At 42.2% G+C, this 26,273-nt stretch overlaps 1 protein-coding gene across 6 annotated transcripts in view; it reads left to right on the top strand.

Annotated features, from left to right (window-relative positions):
* The window catches only part of ITGA7 (integrin subunit alpha 7), an 83,216-nt gene that overhangs the window by 23,874 nt on the left and 33,069 nt on the right, over positions 1 to 26,273 (top strand). For 4 of the 6 annotated variants that reach the window (XM_089477702.1, XM_089477712.1, XM_089477674.1 and 1 more), the window contains exons 2-5: positions 10,347 to 10,474; positions 13,459 to 13,538; positions 14,882 to 15,137; positions 16,034 to 16,156. In XM_089477702.1, coding sequence (XP_089333828.1) covers positions 10,347 to 10,474; positions 13,459 to 13,538; positions 14,882 to 15,137; positions 16,034 to 16,156 — 587 coding nt within the window. Of the gene's footprint in view, positions 1 to 10,346; positions 10,475 to 13,458; positions 13,561 to 14,881; positions 15,138 to 16,033; positions 16,157 to 16,604; positions 16,725 to 26,273 lie in introns of those variants that run through there. The other 2 variants (XM_089477684.1, XM_089477721.1) reach the window with 2 other exon arrangements.

Genomic DNA, 26,273 nt, shown 5'->3' with positions numbered 1-26,273 from the left:
TCTCTCTGCATACTCTCTCTGAACTTTGCATGAAGAAAACTTAAACCAAACGGGTGAAATGAGCCAGGCCAGTACAGCTGCATTGTACAGGAGCCAGCAGTGCTTTATTATTGAGATCAGACCGGGGTGTGTGGGGCATGTTTCAAATGCTCCATCAGCCATGAAAATTACTGATCACACTGGGCCATTTGCACATTCACAGCCTCACCTGCTTCACCAGATAACTGCAAGCTGTATTTTAAGGGTTGAGGAAGGGAATAACCATATATCCTACCCTCGGAATGAAGGCAAGGATAAAAATATAGGAAATAATCTCTGAGTGGGAAAATGGCAAAGTTGGTTTGAAAGCAAGGATGGCAATAAGAGTTTCTGGTCATGGGAGTGTGAGCAAAAAAACAAATTAGAGGAGTGAGCAAATCAAGCCAGATAGGCTTGGCATTGTCATCTTGTACCATTGGGCAGATGTGAAAGACTCAGGGCTTTACTGCATGAGCCCCATTCTCACCACAATCGTGCTTGTCAATGAAAACAGAATTATACCTGTTTGTATTATAGCCATTGCTGCATGTCTTTGCAGTTGTGTGACTGCTGCAATTGTGCTGCCTTCCTGACTCTCCTTTAACCTTGCATCCCTGCCTTGTTCCCTACTCAGCATGCCTTCTGGATTTTTAAAATTTGTATAGTGGTTTAAGCATTGGACTATAACTCTGGAGACCAGTATTCAAATCCTAGCTTGGCCATGAAACCCACTAGGTGACAAGTCACACTCTCTCAGCCTCAGAGGATGGCAACCACTCTCTGAAGAAACGTGCCAAGAAAACCCCATGATAGGTATAAGTCAGAAAAGATTTGAAAGCACACAACAACGACAACAACAACAACAACAGACAATCACTATGCCTGAGAATAGTGAGGGGAGAAGATGGGACACTGACACCACATGACTGCCAATAATGCAACTGCCCTGGTAGTGACATTTCACATGGAGCTCGCATGACTGTGAGCTCATTGACAGGAGAAACCCATCAATGAAAAAGGATGCCCTAACACAGCACAGAGACACAGCAGATACAGGTTGGAGGCATGTGATGTGACAGGTATTGCTAAAGCAATTTTTTTTCCTGGTCTAATTGTGGTTTGAAAGCCACGTTTTGTAATCTCCTCAACTCCTGGACAGGATACACTGAGAGATGCCTACCGTCATCCCACTCCACTGGGCAGTCGGGTTAGTAAATTGTCATTTTGAATTTCTCAGAATGTCTTTGCTGCAGAATCACTCGGGTGCATTGTGGGAAGTTTGAAATTACCTCAGAGATCTCACTAGTGTAGGAAGACTCCATCAGACAGGACTTTCCAATCTTAAAATCAACAGGCCTAGAAGATTGGTCTTCTAGACACTGGAGTATTGGATATATTATAATCTCTCCTTAGACTAGGAACTACTTCTTAAAATAAGTTCTGAAATATTCAGCAATTCAAATTTGATGTCAGATAAAAGATTTTTACATTTCATCTCAGGAATCATGTTGAAGACTCCTTACTATATATGTTTGCTCTCTCTAGGCTCTCCTCATCCAGTGCTCACTTTCCTCGTTCTGTTGGACATTGGTCATGTGCCATTTACTTCTTTTCATCAATCATGAATGTGCCTATGCAGCCCAGTGTGTGTATCTTAGTAAGTGTGTTTGTGTTTGTATATATTGTTGTTAACTGCTTTTGAGTTGACCTTGACTTATGGCGACTCTGTGGATGAGACTTCTCCAAGACTCCTCTCTTCTACTGCTCTACTCAGGTCCTGCATGTTCAGGCCCATGGCCTCCCTGATTGAGTCCAGCCATCTTGCATGTGGCCTCTTTCTCTTTTCACTGCCTTCTATCTTTCCTGGAATTATTGTCTTTTCTAATTATTTATGCCTTGGCTTGTCATGATGTGGAAAAAGTATGATAGCCTCAGTTTATTCATCTTGGCTTCCAGCAGGAGTTTATGCTTGATATGTTCTAGAACCCATTTTTTCGTCTTCTTGGCCATCCATGGTATTCTCAGCACTCTTCTCCAGCACCACATCTCAAATGACTTGAATTTCTTCCCAGCTGCTTTTTTCATTGTCCAGCTCACATCCATACATGATGATGGGGAAATACAATGGTTTGGACAATACTCACCTTGGTGTTCAGTGTTATATGTTCGCTCTTTAGGATTTTATCTTCATCCTAGCCTTCTTCTAATTTCTTGACTGCAGTCTCCATTCTGATTAATGTTTGATCCAAGATATGGGAACTCTTTTACTATTTCAGTTTTCTCATTATTTAGGATGAAGTCTTGTAGATTTTCTGTGGTCATTATTTTTCTTTCTTTATTATTATTTGTGTGTGTATATTATACATCCTAAATTAATGTAGTGGTTAGCGTATTGAACTAGGGCTTGCAAAATTTGAGCCAGTCACTATCTCTCAACATGACATACCTCACAGCCGCTGATAACATGGTTATAATAAGGGCAAAGTGGGGAAGAAGCCAGACATGGCTGGTGAGTCTGACATCAACTGACTGTTTGGTCCACTCTGGGTTTTAGTTCAACTTTGAAAGACTATAGTTGTCAAACCCTATGGCTAAAATAGGTTAGTACTTTGAATAGCTCCCTCAGGTTTGGACTCCGTGCAGCTCTACTGTGCTGTACTAACATAGGAGATACCATACCACTGGAAGAGAAAAATGTATCAGCTGCCTTGTGTGAACCAAAAAGAAAGATGAAACATTGATAAAACACTGGCTCCATACAGACAGGCCAAAATAAAGCTGCTTCAAGTCACTTTGGCAATATGTTGTTTAAATGATGCATGCGTCCTAAGAGTCTGGAAGCCATGCCAAAGCCACACTGCAGTCCTAAGGACTAGAGCGTGGCTTTGGTGTGGCTTCCGGACTCTTAGGACGCATGCATCATTTAAACAGCATACTTCCAAAGTGACCTGAAGCAGCTTTATTTTGGCCTGTCTGTTATTTTACTTTATTTTTTAAATTTATATTCTGCCTTTCTCTTGATATGGGGGGGGGGAAACCAAGGTGGCTCACACCTTGAGCTGAAACAAGGTACATTACATTTAAATAGCACAAAAGTTTTAAAAGGCAATTAAATAAACTGGCATACTAAAACATTAGTACTTTAAACAATGTAAAAGCATTTTTAAAAACTCTGATGACAATAACAAAAAAGTACAGCAAAAGTATTTAAAATTAGTAACAAATAATAAGTAATTAAATAATTATTCTAGGAAGAAAGTTAATATATGATCTGCAATATCAAGATGAGGCTTGCCTTCTCAAAAAACTTTGACGTAGCCAAGATGGGTAACTTGACAGAGGCTTCTCTGTTCCTAGCATGGCCTGGAAGAGTGGGTGCAGCTGTTCAGCAATGCTGAATTATTGTATTGGCCATGGTGTGTAGGTGGATGTGGTCACACATCACTCTTTTGCCACTTTTTAAGGCTTTCTGGCATCTGACGTCCTCCTACAAATTATCCTTATCTAGTTTTGGACCCTTTCCTGGCATGCACAGTTAAGCTGGAATCTGACATGCTGCTCCATTTCTTGGGGAAAACTATTTACAGAGAGAAAGAGAAGTTGAGAGAGCGCGGTTCTGCTGCAGCACACTCATTTGGCTATCTTCATGGAAAATCCCTGTCCAGAGCCCTTGACAACCCAGTGGGAAGATCATCTGCTCCCTGAGAAGAGGAGAAGCAGGAAACTGGGTGTGGGGAGAAAGGATCAGCCTCTGCAAGCTTCTTTCCCCAAAGGATTTGACATCCACAAGGGCTGGCGAAGAGTTTGGACTCAAAAGGGGCAGTGTTCTCTCTGAGGCCTGTGAATACTGCTGCGGAGCCAGAGTAGTGCTTTTTTGAATGGATTATAGGCAAGAAGGGTGAAAGACTCTTTTTGCTCCTATTTCGACATAGGTCTAGCAAAAACAGGAAATTGTGGATACATACAGGTGACTCAGGAGTTTGTCACACGTGGGGAAAATCAGGGGTTTAAAATGTCATTTTCCAGCAAAAGTCACACAATCGCAGTGAGGATTTTCCACACATATTGCGATTAGAGAGGACTTATCCCAGGAATAATCAGGGAATAACCAGCAACAAATCATTCACGTAATTTCCCTGTGAATGATTTGTTGCTGGTTATTCCTGTGATATGTCCTCTTTAATTGTAACGTTGTCTGAAAATTTTCACAGTGATCGCATTACTTTTCTGGGAAGATGACTGTTTAAACCCCCAATTTCCCCTGATTTTCCCCTTTTGATAAAGTCCAAAGCTTTTCCTCAAAAGATAGCTGTTTCACAGATGTGTGTGTGTGTGTGTGTGACTTTTTTTCTCCAGGGGCTCACACTTTGAACCATTTCTAATTAAGTACAGAATGAAATCAGTTCTTCCTTTTCTGCAGTTCTTAGAGTTTCCTGAAGTGCCTAATAAGCCATACACCTTTATATGAATACTAACAGCTTATTTAACCTGCATTTAGTCTGCTTTTCAAAATGAATCAAAATATCTTACCAGAAATTAGAACAGGGAATCATAGTCCAAAATTGTTGGACTGCAACTACCACCATTCCTCACCATTGGTTGTGCTGGCTAAGATTGATGGAACTGACTGTCCAGAGATGAGTCCCACCTTTGTCATAAATTGTACTTCAATATAATTGCAAAAATGTGGCCTTGCTGTTAGAAATGTATGGCTCAGAAATCTTTCATATTTTTCATATTTTAAAATATTTTCATATTTTAGTCAAGGTCTGCTGTCCCAGCCCAGGATTTCCTCTGCCCCATCTAGGATTCACCCCTTTTCACTCGCTGCCCCTCACTCCTGGAACCTTCTTCTCCTGTGAGCAAGAGCCATCACTTCTTTAACCAGCTTCAAAACAGAGCTGAAGACCATCCTGTTCAGAGAAGCATTCCCAGGCATTGCATAATTGTCACTTGCCATTTGATGTTCTTTTGTTGTCTGTTAAATTGAATCATTTCCTGTATTGCCATGTGTCTTATATGTATTATCCTACTAGAGAGGTGACTTCCCCACCACCTTTCCCTTCTCCTTTTGTGTCGTGTCTTTTTAGATTGTAAGCCTGAGGGCAGAGAACCGTCCAATTAAAAAGATTGTATATACAGTGCTGTGTAAATTTACAGCGCTTTATAAATAAAGGTTAATAATAATAATAATAATAATAATAATTCTATTGATACTCCATGTATATGACCACGTACAAGATCTTTGCATCCCATCTTAATTAACAACTATTTTTTCTAGCACTGTCCACGGATGCAGTTTCAACCAGCTTTCCTCCCAGAATTCTCCTTCAGGTACAGTGCCTACTAGAGATAGTGTAGTCTAATATATTCAATTGGAGAAGGATAGATTAGTTTCCTTAAGTTTTGCATGAATGTGCATTGAAAGTAGAAAGAAAATCTACTTTTATGTCACTTCTGTATCCTGATTATGATAGGCATATGACAGAATGGGTAAGAGATGTTGAAGTCTAGCTAGTTCTTATCTGGCTATTGTTTTGTGACTGCTGACAAGAACAAGATACAACTTTAATGGCTTAGAAGCAAACAGCAAGCTTCATAAAATGGTTCTCAGCCTGTGAACCTTCTAGCTCTGGCACGCAACTGTGTTGGACTATGAGGCAGAAGCTGCTCTGTTCAGAGAGGCAAGCATGAAATGAGTTGAGGGGTTGGTCCAAATCACATTATGTCCTTGGCTAAGAATTCCTGGAGCTGGAAAGGGAGGGAGGGGTGACAGACAACTGTGGTAGATGTCCAGCAACAGGTGATGAATGTCAGCTTTGCAGTGGTGTTGGACATCCTGTTGAGTTGTGCACATCATACATTTTTCCCATACTCATGGAAGGCTTGAAAGATTTCCTGCTACTCCTTCCTCCGTTCTCTCTCCTGCTCCAAATTCTAGTTGTGGTAGAATTTGATTTCGATTTCCATTTAACTAATTGTTATTTCAATGAAGCATATTAGTGATGTTTATCACACTATACTCTTAAAGTGCTACTATTCCACTTTGACTCCTCTAGCTGCCTCCTGTTGCATTCTGGGATTTGCAGTTTTAAGGAGGGGTATTTAGAATTCTCAGGCAGAGAAGTTCTCTGCCTGAGAATTCTAAATACCCCTCCTTAAAACTGCCAATCCCACAATGCAACAGGAGGCAGCTAGAGGAGTCAAAGTGGAATAGTAGCACTTTAAGAGTATAGTGTGATAAACATCAATGTCATGAGAATGGGATTGAATGGGGATGCTGAGAATCTCTGTGGCATAGTAGATCCATCTTTGTTTCCTTCTCGTGGGCCTTCATATTTTTGCTGTGTTCTCCCAATAGCTTTATTTTCTCCTGTGTATCATCCTTGTGCTGGGACAGCTCCCCTTCTTGCTCTGATCTGCCTGTTTAGGTATGGGTGTGTAGATCTTATGCTTTGCTCTTTTCTTCTCAAAGCTGTTTCTGCTTCTGAGACCACAGTAAACTCTCTGCTTTCCTTCATTTTCTACTCCCATTCAGTCATTCCATTCCATTCCTTTAAATGTGCTTTAAATTAATATTGCTTGTCTTTCATCTTGTTTATTTTGTCCCTCAAAGCCAGGTGAACTCAGCTGGGCTTACGTCTAAGTAGACAGGAACAGGATTATACTGTAAGACTGAGAAGATAAATGTGAAAGGTGTGAAAACATAAATGCATCGTCAGTCACATATATCTGAAGCTGGATGAGAAGAATGTTATGATCCCAGAACATGCCCAGTCTTACCTGTTTTTTGGATGCTAAGGTCTCATTCCCACGTAACTCTTGATTCACTTCCTGCACCGATTCCAGAAAACGGTTCAGCAAACAGCGTAGTTCCCACTATGTTTGTGCCAGTTTCAAGAATCGGTGCAGGAAGTGACAGCCGCGGCTTCCCTGCCATGTCTCCCTCCGTCCTCCTGTCCATACTGGGGGCGGAGGAGAGGCCGGGGGCGGAAGGAGAGAGACAGGCCTGGAGGATGGAGGACTGAGGGCCGAGCATGGAATAATAATAATAATAATAATAATAATAATAATAATAATAATTTATATTTCTCGTCTCTCCCTGCGGATCGAGACAGGATTACAACCCATAATATCAAACAATACAATTACACAATGCCATACTACATAAGATAATCAATTAAAACATGCTGAGATGCAGTACAATCATTAATGTAGCCAAATCGCCATCTGTTTCTGTACTGTTGAATCAAGTGTAGAAAATTCTATAAGATCCACTATAAAAGATCAGGTGGATAGGCCCACCGGAAAAGATCTGTCTTAAGTGCCTTCTTAAAGACTTCTAAGGTGGTGATGAGACGGATCTCTTCCGGCAGACCTATCCACCTGATCTTTTATAGTGATCTTATAGAATTTTCTACACCTGATTCAACAGTACAGAAACAGACAACGATTTGGCTATGTTAATAATTGTATTGCATCTCAACATGTTTTAATTGATTATCTTATGTAGTATGGCCGGGAAAGCCTCTGCCATTGGGAACCAAGTCAGATTACAATCCTATTCGATTCCACTTGGTTCCCAATTGGGCTGAATCGATTTATTTCCAAATAAATCGACTGAGCCCCCCCAAACACCCCATTTTACCAGCATCTTTTTGACATGGGTTAAATGGGTAAAAATGGATAAAAACCATGGCACCCCTTCCCGAATCGCTTCAGGGATTTGAATTAAGTGGGAACAATCATAATTTAAACCGGATCGAGATCCGGTTTAAATCGTAGTGGGAACAACCCCTAAGTAGGGTCAGACCAAATGCTGTGGCTCAGTAGAAGGTACCTTCAGTGCCTCACATGTGGCATTGTTTTTTGTAATTCTCCATAACCAATAGAAGTCAGTTGAGGTTGTAGACAGAAGAAAATTGCAAAATGACTGTCTAACTAAAAATTAATATAACTACAAATTAGCATAATTTGACTGTAAATCATGGAATTCATTTTTTCTTGCAGAAGAATTTTAATTCTTTTGGCACTGAATCTTTTTGCACAAAATGTGGAATGTACTCATTTTTAAAAGAATTCAACAGTTGTTGTTGTTTTCCTTTAAATCATTTCCAACCTATGGGAACCCTAAGGTGAATCTATCACACGGTTTTCTTGGCAGTCTTTGTTCAGAGGTGGTTTGCTTTCCTCTGGACCCTGCTTTCCTCTGGAGCTAAGGCCTTAACTGCATTGGTGATTAAACCCAAGTTCCACCCAGGCTTGCTGGGTTCTGCTGGCATGATGCAGGGGCAAAAACTAAAATCGGGTCCAGACCGTCTTCATGACACCTACACCCAATTTGGGACTTCTTGCCCCCAATTCGCATTTAAATAACTCACTATTTGTTGTGGATTTTCAGTGACAACTGTGGCTACCTTTTCACTTGTGGTCCCTGTAAGCTGGCTGCCGCCACCACTGCAAACACAAGTCTGAGGTTAGAACAAGATACCCAGCATCAGTAACACCAATAGGTGCCTTGTTTTGACCTCACCAGTGATACCAGGTGACAAATGGGTACCATGTGGGAAGTAAGGGGCGAATTCAGGGTCAAATTACTCCAGGCTGCTGGAGTATTCTTGCAAGTGTAGCTGAGTCCTAAGACAGAGAGTAACTTGCCCAGGATCATAGAGGGGGTTTCCATGGCTGAATGGGGATTTGAACCCTGGCCTCCAGAGTTCCACTCCAGCACTCAAACGACTATATCATGCTGGCTCTCAACATTATAGTTTTAAAATAAATGTTATAATTTCCAGTCTTTGGACTTTTGAAACAAACAAACAAACAAGCTTAAGTATTTGGGTTAGCATTGAAATGATGAATATAGTCACCATTTCTCTTTAGGGAGAGAGATAATGGTCCCTCAAACATTTACATGAAATCCAGAAAAAAATCACTCCTTTTCCTACATTTGCCTGGAAAATCTAGATCAGTAGTGAGGACACAGTCATGTGGTCAGAAATACTCTGCACTATAGGACATGTGATTGCCATAGGGCCATCCTTTTCTTTTGGATTGCTCCGGTCTCGCCATTGTGAGTGTACTGTTATCGGAGTTGCTACTGTCTGGAAAACTGTGCTGCAGTTTCTGAGATGGTTATGGGCTTTCCAAATAGTATACACAACTCCCTAGCCTTAAAGGTATAGAAGGAGGAAAGTCTAGAGGGAGGGGTAATTGTACTTGAATACAACACAGACCATATGTGTTCAGTGCAAGCACATAGACTGCATACAGGGGAGGAATGAATGAGAGTATTGACCCCCAATGAAATTTTCCTGCAGCCTTCAAATTTCTAGCATGGCAGTGAGTGAGACACTGAGAATTGTTCACACCTACAATATTTCAATTTATTGTGTTTGCATGCCCTTGGTTGCTGTGCTTGTCCCTTTTCTTTCAGTATCCAAACTATACTTTTAAATGCTCAACTGAAGTATCAAGTCACTGAAAGGTTAGAAATTTGGGACCTGAAGGCAAATTTCATTGGGTGGGAGGGAGAATTCTTATTTGGAGGGCAATGCCCTCATTTTGAGTGTATAGACTGGTATGTGCACATTTAGGCACACACACCTATCCTTATGCATACATCTACTTAAATTCAAATCAAGTGAACTTGCTCTCTGGTAGATGTGCTTAGTGTTGCAACCTAAGGGATATCTTTCATTCTTCAAGGAAATAAAGAGCTACACTATGTGGAACTATGCAGAGGGACTGAAGCTGAACTATTTGACAACAGGCTGTCCTGTTCAGTCTCTTCTTTTTTTAAAACTCTGTTTTCTAAATGTTCAGTTTCTGACTCTGTAGTCAGAGAGATTAGAAATGTGTTTCTTTTTAAAAAATGAAATAAAAAATCTCATGTTCACAAAGGGCAATAAATGAATACACACACAGCAGCGTAGTAATAATTCAGGAGACCTTTGGGTGTTTTTTTTCTATTCTTTTTTTTTTAATTATATGTACATATGTGCAAAAACCTTAAAAATGCATATGTTTGAAGATGGCCCACAAAGACACTTTAGCCAGTGGAGGGGAATGTGTAAAAATATGTGTATGTTAAGAAAAAAATGCATAAAAATACATATATTTGGAAAAATGCATACCAAATATGCACAGATCACCATTCTTCCATGGAAGGGGAAAAACTGGTATTGAGGCCTGATGCAAAAGAACCTGGATACAGTGAGAATACCAGTAGGATTCCAAGAAACAGCTGTGAAACAGCCATTTCCTTCTCCCTGTATGCACTCTGCTAAGATCTTAATCCCCTGAATTCTCTGTTATGTTTCTTTCAGGTTGTTGGTGGGAGCACCACAGGCTGCTGCCCTGCCAGGTCAAAAGGCCAACAGGACGGGTGGCTTGTATGCCTGTCCCTTGACTCATGAGACTAATGACTGCAAACGCCTGGCTATTGATGAGGGAGGTAAGGAACCTATGTGGTTACATTTGTTTGGATGAAAACAACCCCCTTCCCAGGCTGTCATTCAGTGTCCAATTTGGATCAGGGTTAAACAGAGGAGATTTCGAATCTAAATTGGACATGATTCTTCCCCGAGTTTATACTTTTTAAATTACGACTGCTGCAATATCTAAACCAGAAGCTCAATTCTTACATTCTATGTATGGCTTCATTTGAGATCAAGGCCAGGGTCATCAGATGCCATAACCGCAAAGGATGACAAGATACTGCACAGTGTAGGATATTCAAGAAAAATATAGGACATTACCAAATAAAATTCATAAACATGAATATAAATGTAAATTCATGCTTCTTAATCATACTCAAACTGGAGGATATTTTGAAATTCTTCCTGGACAGAAGGGTGAAATGTACGACACATCCTGGAAAAGGAGGGCAACTGGTCACCCTGGCCCAAGGCAAGCTATGTGTCTGGAGCCTGTTTTCATGTAGTGCCAGTACTCTGGCCCAGAACATGTGAAACAAGAATCAGAAAAAAGAAGGTCATTGAACATGTATGTATCACAATGTTGTTATTGCCTCTTGCTCTCATGGCCTGAGAGTAGAGAAGAGGTCTGCAAATTTCAGGAGCTGGTCATCTGAAGGAGTCAGCAAGTTCCAGGATTGCCCCCCAATCCATCAGAGCTATACTCCTTGCTATTGAATTGCTACAGCAGAGGTGAAAAAGGCTGCATTCTTCTTTTAGAAGCACTATTTTTCTTTAAACAAGGTGGTTGCTCCGCACACATCTTTGCTTACAAATAGATTAATGCTTCCAAGGAGATTTCCAGGAGCATGACCCTGTTTATATATAAACAAACTGGTTTAAAGGCAAAACACTACTTTTCTAATGGGGTGGGGCAGAGGACTTTTGGAATTTGGAATGTGTGAACATTATTGAGCAGTTGGTTCCATGTGCAGCCAGTGGCCTCCATGTTGCCCACTGGTGGCTCAAATTGTGTGATTTATGGACAGGTTTTCTCCTCAGCACTTTATGTTTCAGACATTTAGCACAAGCATAAATAGTTCATTATTTGGAGGTTCTTCTATTCCTTTTTTCCTAATAACCAGGGATGGAGAAAGGCATTTATAGAATTCTGTTTGTTTTTGCTTCAGGTGCCAAAATACCTTACTTTGGCTTGGTTTGAGAGATCTGTAAGAACTTTGTTGCACTTTACCTTTATGGCATGTTGATCCGCTCCAGATCTGCTGCAGAGATTCATGTGATGGAAACGAATTACAGTGGGTCCTTGTTCTCTGCTGGGATTTGGTTCCAGGACACACACACACACATACACACACACACACACACCATGAATAACAAAACCATTGGATGCTCAAGTCCCATTAAAGTAAAATTGTGTCCCTTATATAAAATCAAAGTTTGCTATTTGGAATTTATGCTTTTTAAAAATATTTTCAAACTGTGGATGCTTGAATCCATGGATAAAAAAATCTGTGAATAAAGAGGTCCAACTGTATACTGCACCTTGCTTCATTTCCACAGTAATCTTGTAATTAAAACACTCCACAGACGGATTTCGCTTCTGCAGTACAGGCACAGTACAGCGTCACAGCCTCTTCCCCTATCCTGCCCCTTAGCTTCATGATTGGTCCTTCCCCCACCCCTTTATTTTCTTTTTTGCTTGTATGCCGGCATACTGGAAAGATGTTATAACAGCACGTAGCTGTTTCATCACAAAGAGGTTGAATAGGAAGAGAAGGTGATACATTGCTCCTGCCATTTATTTATTTCATGTGCAGATGAAACAGCTTGTCCTCGCCTTTTTGTCTGAATGCCTCTGTGAACTGCTTTTATTAAAAATTGTTTTACAGTGCATACTTTAGTATTTCAGGGAGTGCTTTGCTGTCGTGGCATTACAGTGTTATAGTGTTTCACCACTGTGAGGGTTTAAACATACCGATGTGATCTTCCTGTCACAGTCACTGGACGTAGTCTGTGTACTACCAGCTCAAATCTCCTGGGGAATTCTGAGGGAGTACTAGGTGGCCATCCCCCAACCTGCCCACATCCCACCCAGCCATGGGATTCTCATGGAAGAAAGCGGGATCAGAGTTCCACACCCAAAAAACGACTGTTTTGTAGCGCAAGAGGTAGCCGTTAACTGATTATTCACAACAGGCAAAAATGTGGATTTGCCACAATGGTACGATGCCAGGACACATATGCATCGTGCAGTACAGCAGGCTTGCTGCCGGTGCTGTTGTGCCAGCATGCTGTCATTCTGTTGTAATGCGATAAAGCTCTAAGTGTAGTTGAAGTGTCCACTGCTTGGATTACTTTCTTTGTTTTAGCACATAATAGGTGTTAGTTGGCACCCCATTCTGTTTTTCTAACTATGTAAATTATTAGAAATAACTTCAGAGAATGCTCTGTTTCTTAGGACTGAACTGCATGAGATGAGGTGATCTTCAAATGGGTCTCCCAAATGCCTTTTTCTTGAAACCAACCATCTCATTGTGGGTTTATAATCAGTACTGAAGCAATGGTTTTATGATGATTTAACTCTTCCCCTTATCATGTAGCCCCAAATCCATGTTGCCCCCTCTAGAACTGCTCTTAGCCAAGGAGGGACAGCTGCTAGTGTTGTACATGTATGTATTTCTCCTGTCCATGATTAATGTTTTGAGGGGATTTAAATTGAATAAAAGGCTTATGGGGGAAGTGATAATGCCTGTTCCTCAGTTCTGTGACTTTAACCCTAATAGGGTTCCATGCACTCAAATGTCTTTAACCATGGATCTCTTATGTTACATGTATAGCTTGGTTCTTAATTGGCTTATCCTATGAGGCACTAAATGGACTGAGGTATCTTCTAGACTACCATATTAGGAGAGAAGTGAGTTGTCTGTGTCCTTGGCAATGGAAGAGAATCCATTTCTTAAACTGAGATTGACAGTTTCTCTGTCTCATTCATATCTTGCAGTTGACCTGAAGAAGGAGAGTAAGGAGAACCAATGGCTGGGAGTCACCGTCAAGAGTCAGGGCCCCGGCGGCAAGATTGTGGTCAGTGGCCATGGCTGGCTGGGTGGGTGGTCATTCTGTTTTACCCATTTGGACCGGGATTGCTAAGAATAATTGTATCCTGCTCTCCCCTTTAGAGTGGGAGATGGGACCCCCTTGCTTGCTATAAAATGTTCGGGGGTGGGGGAGGCTACTTCTTCTGTATTGCACACACTCCTCTCAGGTACAAGGGGGTATGTTCCCCCATTTTTGCCATGTAAGTAGGAGCTCACAAAGTAATGTGATGCTATCTGAAACATCTCTGCATTTTAGAGAGGAAATTCCCCTTTTCTCATTGTAATGAATCTGAAGGACCCTGGAGATGGGTGAAGGTGAAAAAAAGTCCTACTCTGGTAACTCATGTGAACAAATTATTCCTGACTAAGGTTAAAACAAAAATCAACAAGTTTTTTGGCTCCTTAAAGCCAACAAGCCCTACCAGCATAACTTTTGCGGACTTCAGCTCATTTCGTCAGGTGCATGTCATATGAGAGGAGTGTTGTATGCTTTTCTAACAAAAATACAAACTTTTGACAGAAAAAGACTTTTGTTATAGAGGATAATTCAAACATGGTGTGAAGGGATCCAGAGTGGGTATTAGGAGTCTCATGGTCTGAAGCTGAACTTGGTCAAATGAGCTGTGTGCAGCCATCTGTGCTTCAGTCTCCAAACCTTCTCGGGGCAACATCCCTGCAAAGGACACACCTCTAGACTGGACGGGCCTATATATACTGGCAAGGAATCTGGCCCTCTATCCATGCTTGGTTAACACAACCTGCCTGTCTAATGGATTTCTGCTTCAGTGCCACCTTCTGTCTTCAAGATTGACCCTGGGTTGGAGACACCTTGCCCCCCCCACATCCCTCAGTCTGCTTCATCTGTGGTTGCCATGCAATCTGGGTGGTTTCTGACCCGGCTTTTATTGTATCCTCTCTCTCATTCATAGAATCAGAAGAGAAATTCAGACAGTATCTTCTCCCATGTGTATCCTTCCTGTCTTTTTGTACAACTCTTCCCATCTTTCCACATAAAATCCACTAAGGAGGAAAAGATGAAACAGTTCTCATTGTCTTCATATTGGTTAGTGCTGGGAGACTTCCATCTGGAAACACCCTTGCATACCTCCACCTGAGGCCTCAAATAATACATTTGATGAAGAGAGATGCATCCTTATCCACTCATAGAGTGATTTTACAGTGGCAAATTTGACAACCAAGGAAATGAGGAATCTAGGAGAAATTCAGGCTTTCCTACCCTTGCTTTACAGATTAGCTTTGTGCAGAATTGAATACCAAAGTGACATGCTTTCTAATCCACTCTGTCCTGTTCTTTCTCATGGATCCCAGACCTGTGCCCATTTGTATGAAGTACGGAACCGGGTAAATGAACCTTTGGAGACAAGGGATGTGATTGGCCGCTGCTATGTGCTCAGCGAGGGTCTGCAAGTTGCTGATGAATCTGATGGTGGCGAGTGGAAGTTTTGTGAAGGGCGACCACAGGGGCATGATCGCTTTGGCTTCTGCCAACAGGGGTTGGCAACTGGCTTTACAGCAGACAGGCATTATATTCTGTTTGGAGCACCTGGCACCTACAACTGGAAGGGTAAGCAAACATGTGCCCAGCTCAAGGGGTATTAAGCAAAGTGGATACCACTTGGGTTTTCCATCCCAGCTTAAAGCTACAATAGCTTTAAGTAGAACAGTGAAGGTCTACCTGTTACCCAAATGTATGAATGGATTGTAGCCATTGGCACTACTGTTGCCTTTATGGTGAGATATCCACGTCTTTGCCTTGGAAATATGCCTTCTTTGCCAGTAATAGGAACGCAGGAGACTGAGACACTCCACTAGTCTATCTACTTGGTAGATGGATTGGTAGTATCTCTCCAGGGGTTCAGATGAAACCCCTTACCCACCCTAATGGAGAGGTTGGGGACTGAACTGAGATCTTCTGCATGCAGATCATATGCTTTGTCTCTTAGCTACAGCCTTTCCCCAACACAACCAATACTTAGTGTCAGACAGGCTTCTCTGTCTGAGAGGGGAGAGACACTGGGTATGCTCATTGATTGTATCATAGCTTCCTCACTGGCTGGTCGTTGTGTTGACCCTGTCCACTTGCAACTACACCAAGGAAAAGCTTAGTGGAGTAAGTGACAGTTTGGAACTTCACCTCCCTACTGAGCAGGGAAAATATTTGAATTGTTGAAAACCAAATCTATTGTGTGTGGTGTGAGAGATTCTCATAGGTATATCCTCTTTACCACTTGTAGGACCCTGATCTGGAAGTGGGAGGATATTATTTGAGACAGAGGGACAAACTGACTAAACCAGTTGAATAAATCAGTTGCTACATCAGATCTCATTTGAGATAGGGGGACAAACTGAAGTATGTACTTCTTCACCAAAAGGCATGGGACTCTTGCTGTGCTGTGAGGCTGGGTATCTCCCTACAACCCCACCTTACTGCCAATCACTAACAGGAGTTTGGTTTGGCAGGGACTATGCGGGCAGAGCTGAGTGGCTTGGATTTGAGTCACTACGACGACGGGCCGTATGAAGCCGGGGGAGAAAAGGACCAGGACCCCTCACTCATCCCCTTGCCTGCCAACAGCTACCTTGGTATGGGGTTGTGCCCAGCAGGGCAAGCACTACAGAGCAATCAAGCAGATCAACACAGGGCTGGGTGCTAGTCAGATCTTGAAGCTAACTATACCTAGCCAGGGGTGGGAGGAGAATTATAGCTTGAAGCAGAGTCATAAATATAATCAATATTCCCTGAACAGATATAGATTGGAAAAGTAACCCACTTTTGTGGAGTCCTCAATAAGCAGGTGTTTTATTATCTTGACCTTGAGAAGTGAAACATGGGGAAACCATTGTTCACAGAGGGGATCATAGGTGAGACTGGAAGAGGTCCACTCTTTGGCACTGTTTGTGAGTCTGACCCAAGCCCTGCTAGTCTCTGACTATGTCCAATGCTCTGTGGTGCTTCCCTGCCTGGGTGCCAAAGTTTCTCATGCTGCTAATCCTCTTTCTCTTTCTCTCTTTCCTTCCATTGGCCTTGCAGGGATATTGTTTGTGACAAACATTGATAGCTCAGACCCTGACCAGCTGGTCTATAAAACGCCAGAGCCCAGTGAACGGGTCCCCGGGAGTGTTGGAGATGTGGCCCAGAATAGCTACTTAGGTTTGTAAGGTGTTGGTGTGCCCGTCTCAGTGGTTTCTTCCTCTTGCCCCTCTCCTTCCCTCAGTACTTATTTTTAGTTAGTTTTTTGTTGTTTCCCCCTTATGTTGTGTTTTGTCACTCTCCTGCTCCCTTTTGCCCAGAGGATACGTGAAATTAAGACTCCTGGGTGTTATTGCTCTCAAACAGCAAAAGCTGCTCTAATAACACAGGCCTGCAATGCAAAACCCTGTTTCAATATTGTAGTCGTTTGTAATGTAATTTTGGGCGCTGACTTCAAAAAATACAATGCAAATGTTATGCCACACACAGTTCTTTCAGAAATTCAATATTTTTATATAGTCAGTTGTTACTCATCTTTGATTAAGTTTCAGTGTGGTTTCTTTTATAGCTTTTGAACAGAGGGTTTTTTTTGTATTTTATCAATGAATTAAAGTGTTTAGAAAGTCTATTAGAACACTTTAACCCCTTTCTTACTCTTTGCAAAATAATTCTTTATAGGATCATTTCATGCAGTCACACATTGCAACATAGAAATAGCAAAACAAGCTGTGAAAAAAACTGTATGTGATGGAGCAAATCTGAGGTCATTTTTGAATTTAGAATGCCAAATTCCATTTTTATGATCCTCAGTTTTGCAGGGCTGAGTAACAGTAGGCTGTTATACAGTAAAGCATAACTATTAGGAGAACAGAGAACAACTATTAGGAGAACAGCAATAGATATTGCCCACATAAACTGTTCAGGTGGCCAGAAGAAGACATCCACGAGAAACAGTTCTGTAAATGGCTTAATTATGACTAAGTATGACTAAGTGTAGCTTGACTTAGGAAGAACTAGCATAGTAATATTGTTATTAAGAAAGCTGCAGATATGAAATTGGGTATGTGAGTTTTTAAAACCTATCTGTAAATTTCTTAGGAAAGAGTTTAAAAAAAAACTCCAACAGTTCTTGTGTCTGTTTTAGAGAACATACTATATATTCTGCCCTATTGTGAAGAAGCAAGCTTTGTGCTCTATAGAAATAAAGGCATTTGTTCATAGCTGCTTGTTTTCCTCATGTTTCTAAATCAGTATGCTTTAATTTGAATTCAGTTTTAGAGTTTTAATTTGTGTGTGTGTGCTTGAGAAGGAATGTAATGAGGGTAGAAAAAAAGTGTATGTTGAGCTGTAGATGTGTATATTTACAGCTCCAAACCATTGAGATTAACAAAACATTTGGTTTTCCTGCATGCCACTAAAATTTGGTTACCTTATAAAGCCAAAAAGGAAAAAGGGGGGAAGGGGGGGCTGAGCCCTGTGGGCTACATGTTCCTCAATAATACTAATATGTAGAATGGAAGGAAACATGCAGGGGCAGGGGTAGGGTTGCCATAGCTGAGGACCTCCAAACTGGGACAAATGTAGGACAAGGTTTAAAAATGTAGGACCTTTTTTAAAAAAATTTCCTAGCCAGGAAATTAAAAAAAAAGTCCTACATTTTAAAACCTTGTCCTCCTTCTCCTTCCCGGCTTGGGAGGAAGCCTCAGCCTGCTCCCAGGCCGGGAAGGAGTGTGGGGGCCACCTGTCATTGAGCGATCGCCGCGATGGCAAGCAGCCTCCTCCTCCTCCCTGGCCTCGCGGAGGCCTTGGAGGACCCCGCGGCCGGAGCTCCGACCGCGGAGCCTTCCAAGGCCCCTCTGGGGCTTGGGAGAGGCTGCCTCCCAGGCCCCAGAGAGGCCTCAGAAGCGGCTCCGCGGCCTCGGAGCCTTCCAAGGCCCCTCTGGGGCTTGGGAGAGGCTGCCTCCCAAGCCCCAGAGAGGCCTCAGAGGCGGCTCCGCGATCGCGGAGCCTTCCAAGGCCCCTCTGGGGCTTGGGAGAGGCTGCCTCCCAGGCCCCAGAGAGGCCTTGGAAGGCTCTGCGATTGCGGAGCCGCCTCCAGGGCCTGGCTGGGGGGGGAATCCCGGGGGTGGGGCCAAACCGGGGTGGGACCGTGCAGATCCGCCCCAAACCGGGAAAGTCCCGCCCCTAGGCGGGATATGGCAAGCCTAGGCAGGGAGCTGTGAGGGGATTTATGCAATGCCATGAAGAAGGGCAAATATGAGCTAGCACAGAGTTTCAGTGTTCTTAATACTAATAGGAGCCCTGGTGGTGCAGTGGTTAAATGCCTGTACTGCAGCCATTCACTCGAAACCACAAGGTTGCGAGTTCAAGACCAGCAAAGGGCCCAAGCTCGACTCAGGCTTGCATCCTTCCGAGGTCGCTAAAATGAGTACCCAGACTGTTGGGGGCAAATTAGCTTACTTGCTAATTAGCTTACTTGCTGTTCAACTAGGGTTGCCATAAGCCGGCTGGGGGCGGGACAATCCCGGGTTTTGACCACTAGGGGGCGTCCCTGCACGGTTTCCTCCTTGTCCCGGGTGGATGAGGTTGCCTTTGCTGGCCCTTGCAGAGCTGCACGCAGGGCTAATGAGGAGGACTTCCTCCTCCTGAGGCTGGGTCCTCCAGGCCTCAGCCTGTGAGGGCTGGCAGGGGGCGGGGCTGTTCCAGCCCCAGTCTGCCCCCATTGGCCAGCCAGACTCAGGAGGAGGAGTTCCTCCTCTGTTGGGCTGGGCTGCAGCCAGAGGGGAAAGGAAAGGGCCATTTCCTTTGCCCTTTTTTGGTGCCAGGGAGGAGGAGGAGGAGGAGGAGGAAGATGAAGAGGAAGAGAAGGAGAAGGAGAAGGAGGAAGTACTGTATGTGTTTTTTAAACTGTATTTTTAAAGTGCATTTTAAGCTGTATTTTTAAAGTACATTTTAAGCTGTATTTTTAAACTATATTTTTAAAGTGCATTTTTAAGCTGTATTTTTAAACTGTATTTTTAAAGTGCATTTTAAAGTGCCTTTTCTGTGTATTTTTGATGCTTTTAATGCTAACAATTGTCCCTTGCTTCGACAATGATAGTGTGGTGATGATGTGATTTGAGTCAGCTTCTGAAGTTGAGAGAGTGTCACCTTCCAAAGGGTGGTTTTGGTGTATTTTTTGTGCTTTTAATGCTAACAAGTCTCCCTTGTTGTGACAATGATGGTGATGATGATGATGATGGTGATGGTGATATTGATATCAGCAAGCCTCTCAGGCATGGCCAATGTTAGCTGCTCTGATTTTTACAAACTCATGTGCAGTGAAAAAAAATCAAAGTCCCTTGACTAAGTACACACTTCTGAGAAGTAGAGTTGGTGCAAGAAACCTGAAACGGCAAATCCACTTCTTGTGAAACCACCTTGACATGTTCAATATGCATAGCCATGTTAAACCGTGCTAAGTGTTAAACTCAAGGGGTTTGATTATGGAATAAGCCTCTGAACTATGCAAGAGGCCATGTTAAGTAAAGCCACGGGAAGTGCCCAAATGTGCTGTTGTGTGTGTTTTGGAATGGAGGGGGGTGGTTTGGGCAGAAAAGGAAGTCCATTTCTGCCATCTGACTAGGAATAATGCCCAAATGTCCTCCATTTTGATCATGCCTAAGAAACATGCATTTATATTAACATTTTTAAAAAGCATCAATTTTTTCCGCATGTCCTCCATTTTTATAAAATGTGCCCTACATTTGAAAAGGTTGTCCTACATTTGTCCCAGTTTGGAGGTCCTGACTTATGGCAACCCTATGTTCAACGCTATGATCTTTGGAATAGCGGTATATAAATAAAACAAATTATTATTATTATTATTATTATTATTATTATTATTATTATTATTATGTTCCTTATAACACAGAGCTCTAGAATCCTAAAACATGGCCTAGTTAAGAGTTAAATGCTTTTAAGGCAGAGTTATTGCTGGGAGAAATGTAACCAACCACAGGCTTAATTTTCCCAGAGAATTTCATGTGAAGTGCTTAAATCTGGCTGGATTATATTTTGATTGTTTATGAAACGAAAGCTGAGATTTTTTTTGTGCATGAAATTTTACAATAACAAACAAAGCAGAAAAACAGTTGAAGGCAAATTGCCCAGTGCATAAATAAGAGCATTAAACACATGTTTTCATATTTACACCCCCTATCTTACTCATTTTTAGAACCAATTTGAATCACTGGAGGAAAAAGAAAACTGTACAGTTGTGCTGAGTGGTTTGAGCATAGGACTAGGATTTTGGAGATTGGGATTTGACTCCCCACTCAGCCATGGAAACCCACTGGGTCATCTTGGATGAGTCACACCCTCTGAGCCCCAGAAACCCCCATGCTAGGTTCACTTTAGGGCTGCCATGAATTGGAAACGAAAGCACACAGCAACAACAGCTATGCTAAGAGTGTACTCCTTCAAAAAGTGGGGATACGGCAATGGCGTCACTGAGGTTGGCGTAACCAAGTTCAGGGAGGGGGGTAAACTGCCTTGCCTTCACCCCCAGACACATAGTCACCTGCCCATACCACTGCTGAGGGAGGTGGCAGTGCAGCCCCTGCTGCACCTATTCACAATCTAGCATAGCTACTCTCGGTCTCGGAACAGTTGCTTCAGACCCTGAAGACAGCCCCCTCAGAAAGGCCTTCAGGATCCAGTGTGGTACCCCCCCCCCCAGCCACTGCTACTGAGGGGGGCAGTGCTGCAGTCTCTGGAGGGCCTATTTAGGGTCCTGTATGGTGATGGACAAATGGGATAGTGAGCTGATGCCCTTTCTCGCTTGCCTAGTAGCCATGCCAATACCTCTGGGTAACACCCTCCTCTGGTGTGTCACCTGGTGCAATTTGCACCTCCCTAGTGACACATCTGTCATTTTGGTTTTAAGAAGCGGATGGGTTCCTTTATTATGCATTTTGTTTTGGGAATGAATGAAACATGGTAGACTTGTCCCCTCCCCAGGGTGACCTGACAGCAAATCTAGCCACTTCTCCCTTTTGCCTTCCCCTTCCTGCTGCCTGAAAGGAAGAGGGAAGTGTCTTAAGAGGAGGCCTCAGAACTCTTGGGTAGTAGAGATGCCTGACTATTGTTGTGATGGTATTAGGATAGACAGTAATTTTCAAGGAGCTGGATTTTGCACCAATTTCATCAGTTACTGATCATCTCTTGTTAGTGCTAGTTAGCACAAGTATACAGTACCTTGAGCTGATGAAAGGCAGATCAATGCCTCATCAGATTGGTGATTTGTTATTCCCCCACCATTCAATGACATGCCTTATCGCAGGGGTAGGCAATCTTTTTGAGCCGGGGGCCGGGTTGCTGTCCCTCAGACAACTGGGGGGCCGAAGCCAAAAAATAATTAATTAATTTTTTTTAAAAAAAATTAAATATATAAATAAACCAGGACAAATGTAGGACAAAATTTTCAAATGGAAGACACTTTTTTTAAAAAAATGGAGGACACACGAAAAAATTTGCTGATTTTTTAAAAAATGTTAATATAAATGCATGTTTCCGAGGCTTCTATAGACAATTGCCCCCCAAAGGCCCCGGCGGCAATCGGCGGCAGGACCGGGCTGGGGCCAGTCCCAAGGCCTCGCCGGGCCGCATCCGGGCCGCGGGCCGCAGGTTGCCTACCCCTGCCTTATCGCATGACAAAAGAAAGACAAAACAGAGCTGGAGAGTAGCAGCTTTTTCTGTTCCGCTCCTCATGCCTCCAAAGCACGTTTGTTCTCTTCCTGAACGAGACAGTCGTAAAAGCATATCTTATGTCATACTGGAAAAAAATCATTTGACAAAAGGCACATTTTTACAACTGTATTCCTCAGGAAGAAAATGGAAGTGTTACAACAGCATGTGAAGAGGCAAGGAGAAAGCCACTTCTCAGCTTTCTTTTCTGGTTCAAATGTTATCCTGATTTTTTTAAAAAACCTACAATAAAAAGGCATCCTATTTTGGTCTATTTGTGGGCATCTTGCTTGTGATGTGGGTTGTGGCATTCAGTATGGGTATGCCCAACTCCCTTGTAATAATAATAATAATAATAATAATTTATAGCCTGCCCAATCACAAGGAATCTGGGTGGATTACAACAATAAAAATAAAGAGATTAAAATAAAATACAAAAAATAAATAAAATACAATAAAATTAAAGAGAGCGAAGTGAGTACATTCACAGTTAGGCCTGGTGGAATTCGGGCCTCTCTTTTTCACTCCCTTCCAGGTCTGATGATGACGGGATGGAGGGAGGGCTCTTCTTCTTGAGGCAAGGATTTTATTTTAATTAATTTTAATTTAATTCTTCTCATTAAATTTAAGAGAAGAATTGGTGGACAGAGTGACGTAAGTCACAGTAAATGGGGAGTGGAACTAGGTAGGGAAAGCCTGCCGGAAGAGATCCATCTTAAGAGCCTTCTTAAAGGCTGTAAGAGTAGAAATGTCACAGATCTCCTTTGGCAGGTCATTCCATAGCTTCGGAGCTGCAATGGAAAAGGCCCTCTGGGTGACTGAAGTTAGCCTAGATTTTATTGGCTGAAGTACCCCTTGTACCCCTCCCCAGTTTGCTTCCAGTTCATGTCCTCATGTGATCTCATTCTCCTCCCCCTGCTGTTTTGCAACTTTACTTTTAGAAAAAAATTTAAAGAAATTTAGCACTATTGCATTAACTTCAAAATATTTCTAGAACTTTAGCATGATTGCTATAAAACCACTAGTTTGCAAATGCTGTGTTGGTGGTGTGATCTCTCTCTCTCTCCCTCCCTCCCTCAACCTCACTCACATGTGCGGACACAAATGCACACACACACTTTCTCCATCCTCTGTCTTTTTGAGTGACTCCTTTTATACAGGATGTAGCATGGAGTGAAAAGCACAGCAATATAATTATAGCAACTTAGAATAATAGTAATAAAGTAAATAATAATAAATAATAAAATAAATAATAATAATAATAAATAAAATACTAAATAATAGTAATAAAGTTATTATTATTATTATTATTATTATTAGAATAATAGTATAGTTTAAGTCTCTCATATCCAAAATGCTGGGGACCAGAAGTGTTTTGTATTTTTTTTTAATAATTGTATATACATAAGGAGATATCCTGGAGATGCAACCAAAGTCTAAACATGAAATTCATTTATGTTTCTTATATACTTTATACACATAACCTGGATGTAATTTTATACATAATATTTTAAATAATTTTTTGCATGAAACGAAGTCCGTGTACACTGAAACATCAGAAAGCAAAGGTGTCACTATCTCAGCCATCCATGAAATACGTTTGAATTTTGGGGTATTTCAGAATTCCAGATAAGAGAGATTCAACTTGTACTAACATCCTGGAGAGAATGAGGAGAAAAAGTATAACAATAGCACTAAATAGGTTTTAAAGAATTGAAATTTTTATGGCAGCCAGGTAGAGAAAGCAGACCATATGAAGACTCCAATGCGTCATACATCAATAGTGCAAAAGGTTTATTAGCTGAGACATTTTTAAAAAATAGGTTTTGATGAAGGAGGGTGACCAGTTTTCTTGAAGACTTATTGGATAATGGGAGAAATTAAACATGGGGCAGACAGTAGCATCACTAGGGGGTGCACTTCTGTGACCCACACTGGCTGACACCCAAAAAGAAGGGTGGCATCCGATTGGGCCCTTCTCACACTGGGAGGGAGAGTGCCTGGCCCTGCTTCCCTGCAGTAGCAGCAGGTCCTCATGAGGAGCTACTGCTATTTCAGGGAAGGACAAGACCAAGTGCACTCTGCCCTGCTTCCCCTTGGTGGTGGTGGTCCCCTCATGAGGAGGCTGCTGCAATCATGAGGAAAAAGAAGGGGTCAGTGTGGCCTTTTGGGCATGCCCCCTGCAGCCCTTCTTCCTTGCACCAGGTGATACTGGAACTGGCAATGCCACTGGGGATAGACAGTGGGCTGCAAAAGCAAGCAAAGTTAACCCTAGCTTGTATCATAAGGCACTGCCACAAAATGATATGAACTGCAACAGCAGGCACATATATAGATTTGGAAATCAAAATGTACCAGGAAAATAAAAGATACTGCGTTCAGCTAAGGAATAAAAATTTGTGGTAATTGAAAGTAATTACTAGGAAATACACTGATAATAGAGAAATGCTGTTTGGATTTGCAAGTCAAAGCAGTAATTATAGTGATGAAAACTGCCATCTGAGCAGTTGTCTTGAAGAGATGTAGCCCACAACCTTAAAGTATGGGGAAGCAAAGAAAGTTAACAGTTTGTGCTAGAATGAGAACTGCTGTTTAGATTTTACCATGCACCATGCACCACGTTCAGGGAACATGGACAAAAAGGTAAAACAGGAGGGGAAACATCAAAGTAGCCTTTTGTGGTTGTCTGTTGCTTGTGTCATGATGTCTGTGATGTTTCTGCTCAGTTGCATGAAGGCATCAATGTTCCTGGTTACTAAAAGTTAGGAGAGCGTGCTCATAGGGTCTGACCTTAGTTTACATCATACAGGTCCTGACTTTTTGTATGGTCCATCAGTGTATGTTTCCCCCATACATTATCATGAAGGGGTGGGAATCCAGTGGTCATCCAGATGTTGTCAGTAACTCCCATCATCCTACATCATGGATTGTACCAGCTAGGGCTGATGGGAAATGAAGTCCAGCCACATCTGTGGAGGTAAATGTTCTTCCCATATTTGCTCTAAAGCATCAAACTCTTCTGGGATTACAACAAGAATAAGGTTGTGTGGACTCTGTTCCTACTGGGTGTTATCAAAAAACAAACCCCCAGAGGTAGAGTGGTATCAAATTGCTAACTGTAGATATACTCCCAGACACAGATTATTATTTTTTCCTTTCCACTCTCCATATGGCATATTGCTTTGGCATACTAGTAGCAGAGCCCCTTTGCTTGATACTAGCAGTCCTTTTGTCCATCATGACTCATCTCACAACTTAGAGCTGGATAGGCCCTGAACCATTCTTCTGACATGTGCCATGCCAAAATTAGGAGCAGATTCATATCCTGTGTTTGAAAGCAGCTTTTTAAAGAAGCCGGGCAACCTCCCCTTCCCCCCACCCTTTAGCTATTTAAGAGATATTTTACACTTGTTACTGTCTCTTCAAAACAGAGGGTAAAAACTACTGTCACTCTGCAGAATTAATACAGTTCGACACTGCTTTAACTGCATGGCTCCATCCTGTGTAATCTTGGGATTTGTAGTTTGTTGTGATATCAGAGCTCACTGGCAGAGAAGGCTAAATATCTTACAAAACTACTAATCTCAGAATTCCATAGCACTGAGCCATGGCAGCTAAAGCAGTGTCAAATTACATTAATTTTGCAGTATAGATTCAATCAGAGAGCTCTGGAAGGGTCCTTGAACTTGTTTGATCCCCTTTCATTTATTCTTTATGGTTTAAGGTCCATGTTAGGGCTATGGCAATGGGGTTGGCAAACTGTGGCTCTCCAGATGGACAGGTTGCTTACCTGTAACAGTATTTCTTCGAGTGGTCATCTGCGAATACATACAAATGGGTTTTACTGCGCCTGCGCAGTGTTGCTCGGAACTTCTAGAATCTCTGGGCAAAGTACACTTTGCAACTAAAAGGCAACTTTTTGGCGGTAACCCCGCCCACCCTTTATAAGGCCCCTGCCTTCCTGCTCTTTCCCCAGTTCCAACTTTTTCTGTTGTGTAAGCG

The sequence above is a fragment of the Sceloporus occidentalis genome, unplaced genomic scaffold (genome assembly GCF_023333645.1).
Source record: "Sceloporus occidentalis isolate IW3139 unplaced genomic scaffold, rSceOcc1.0.p SCAF_1, whole genome shotgun sequence".
Lineage (NCBI taxonomy): Eukaryota > Metazoa > Chordata > Lepidosauria > Squamata > Phrynosomatidae > Sceloporus > Sceloporus occidentalis.
Note: the sequence above shows the minus strand (reverse complement) of the source record. Positions and strands in the feature narration are given on the sequence as shown.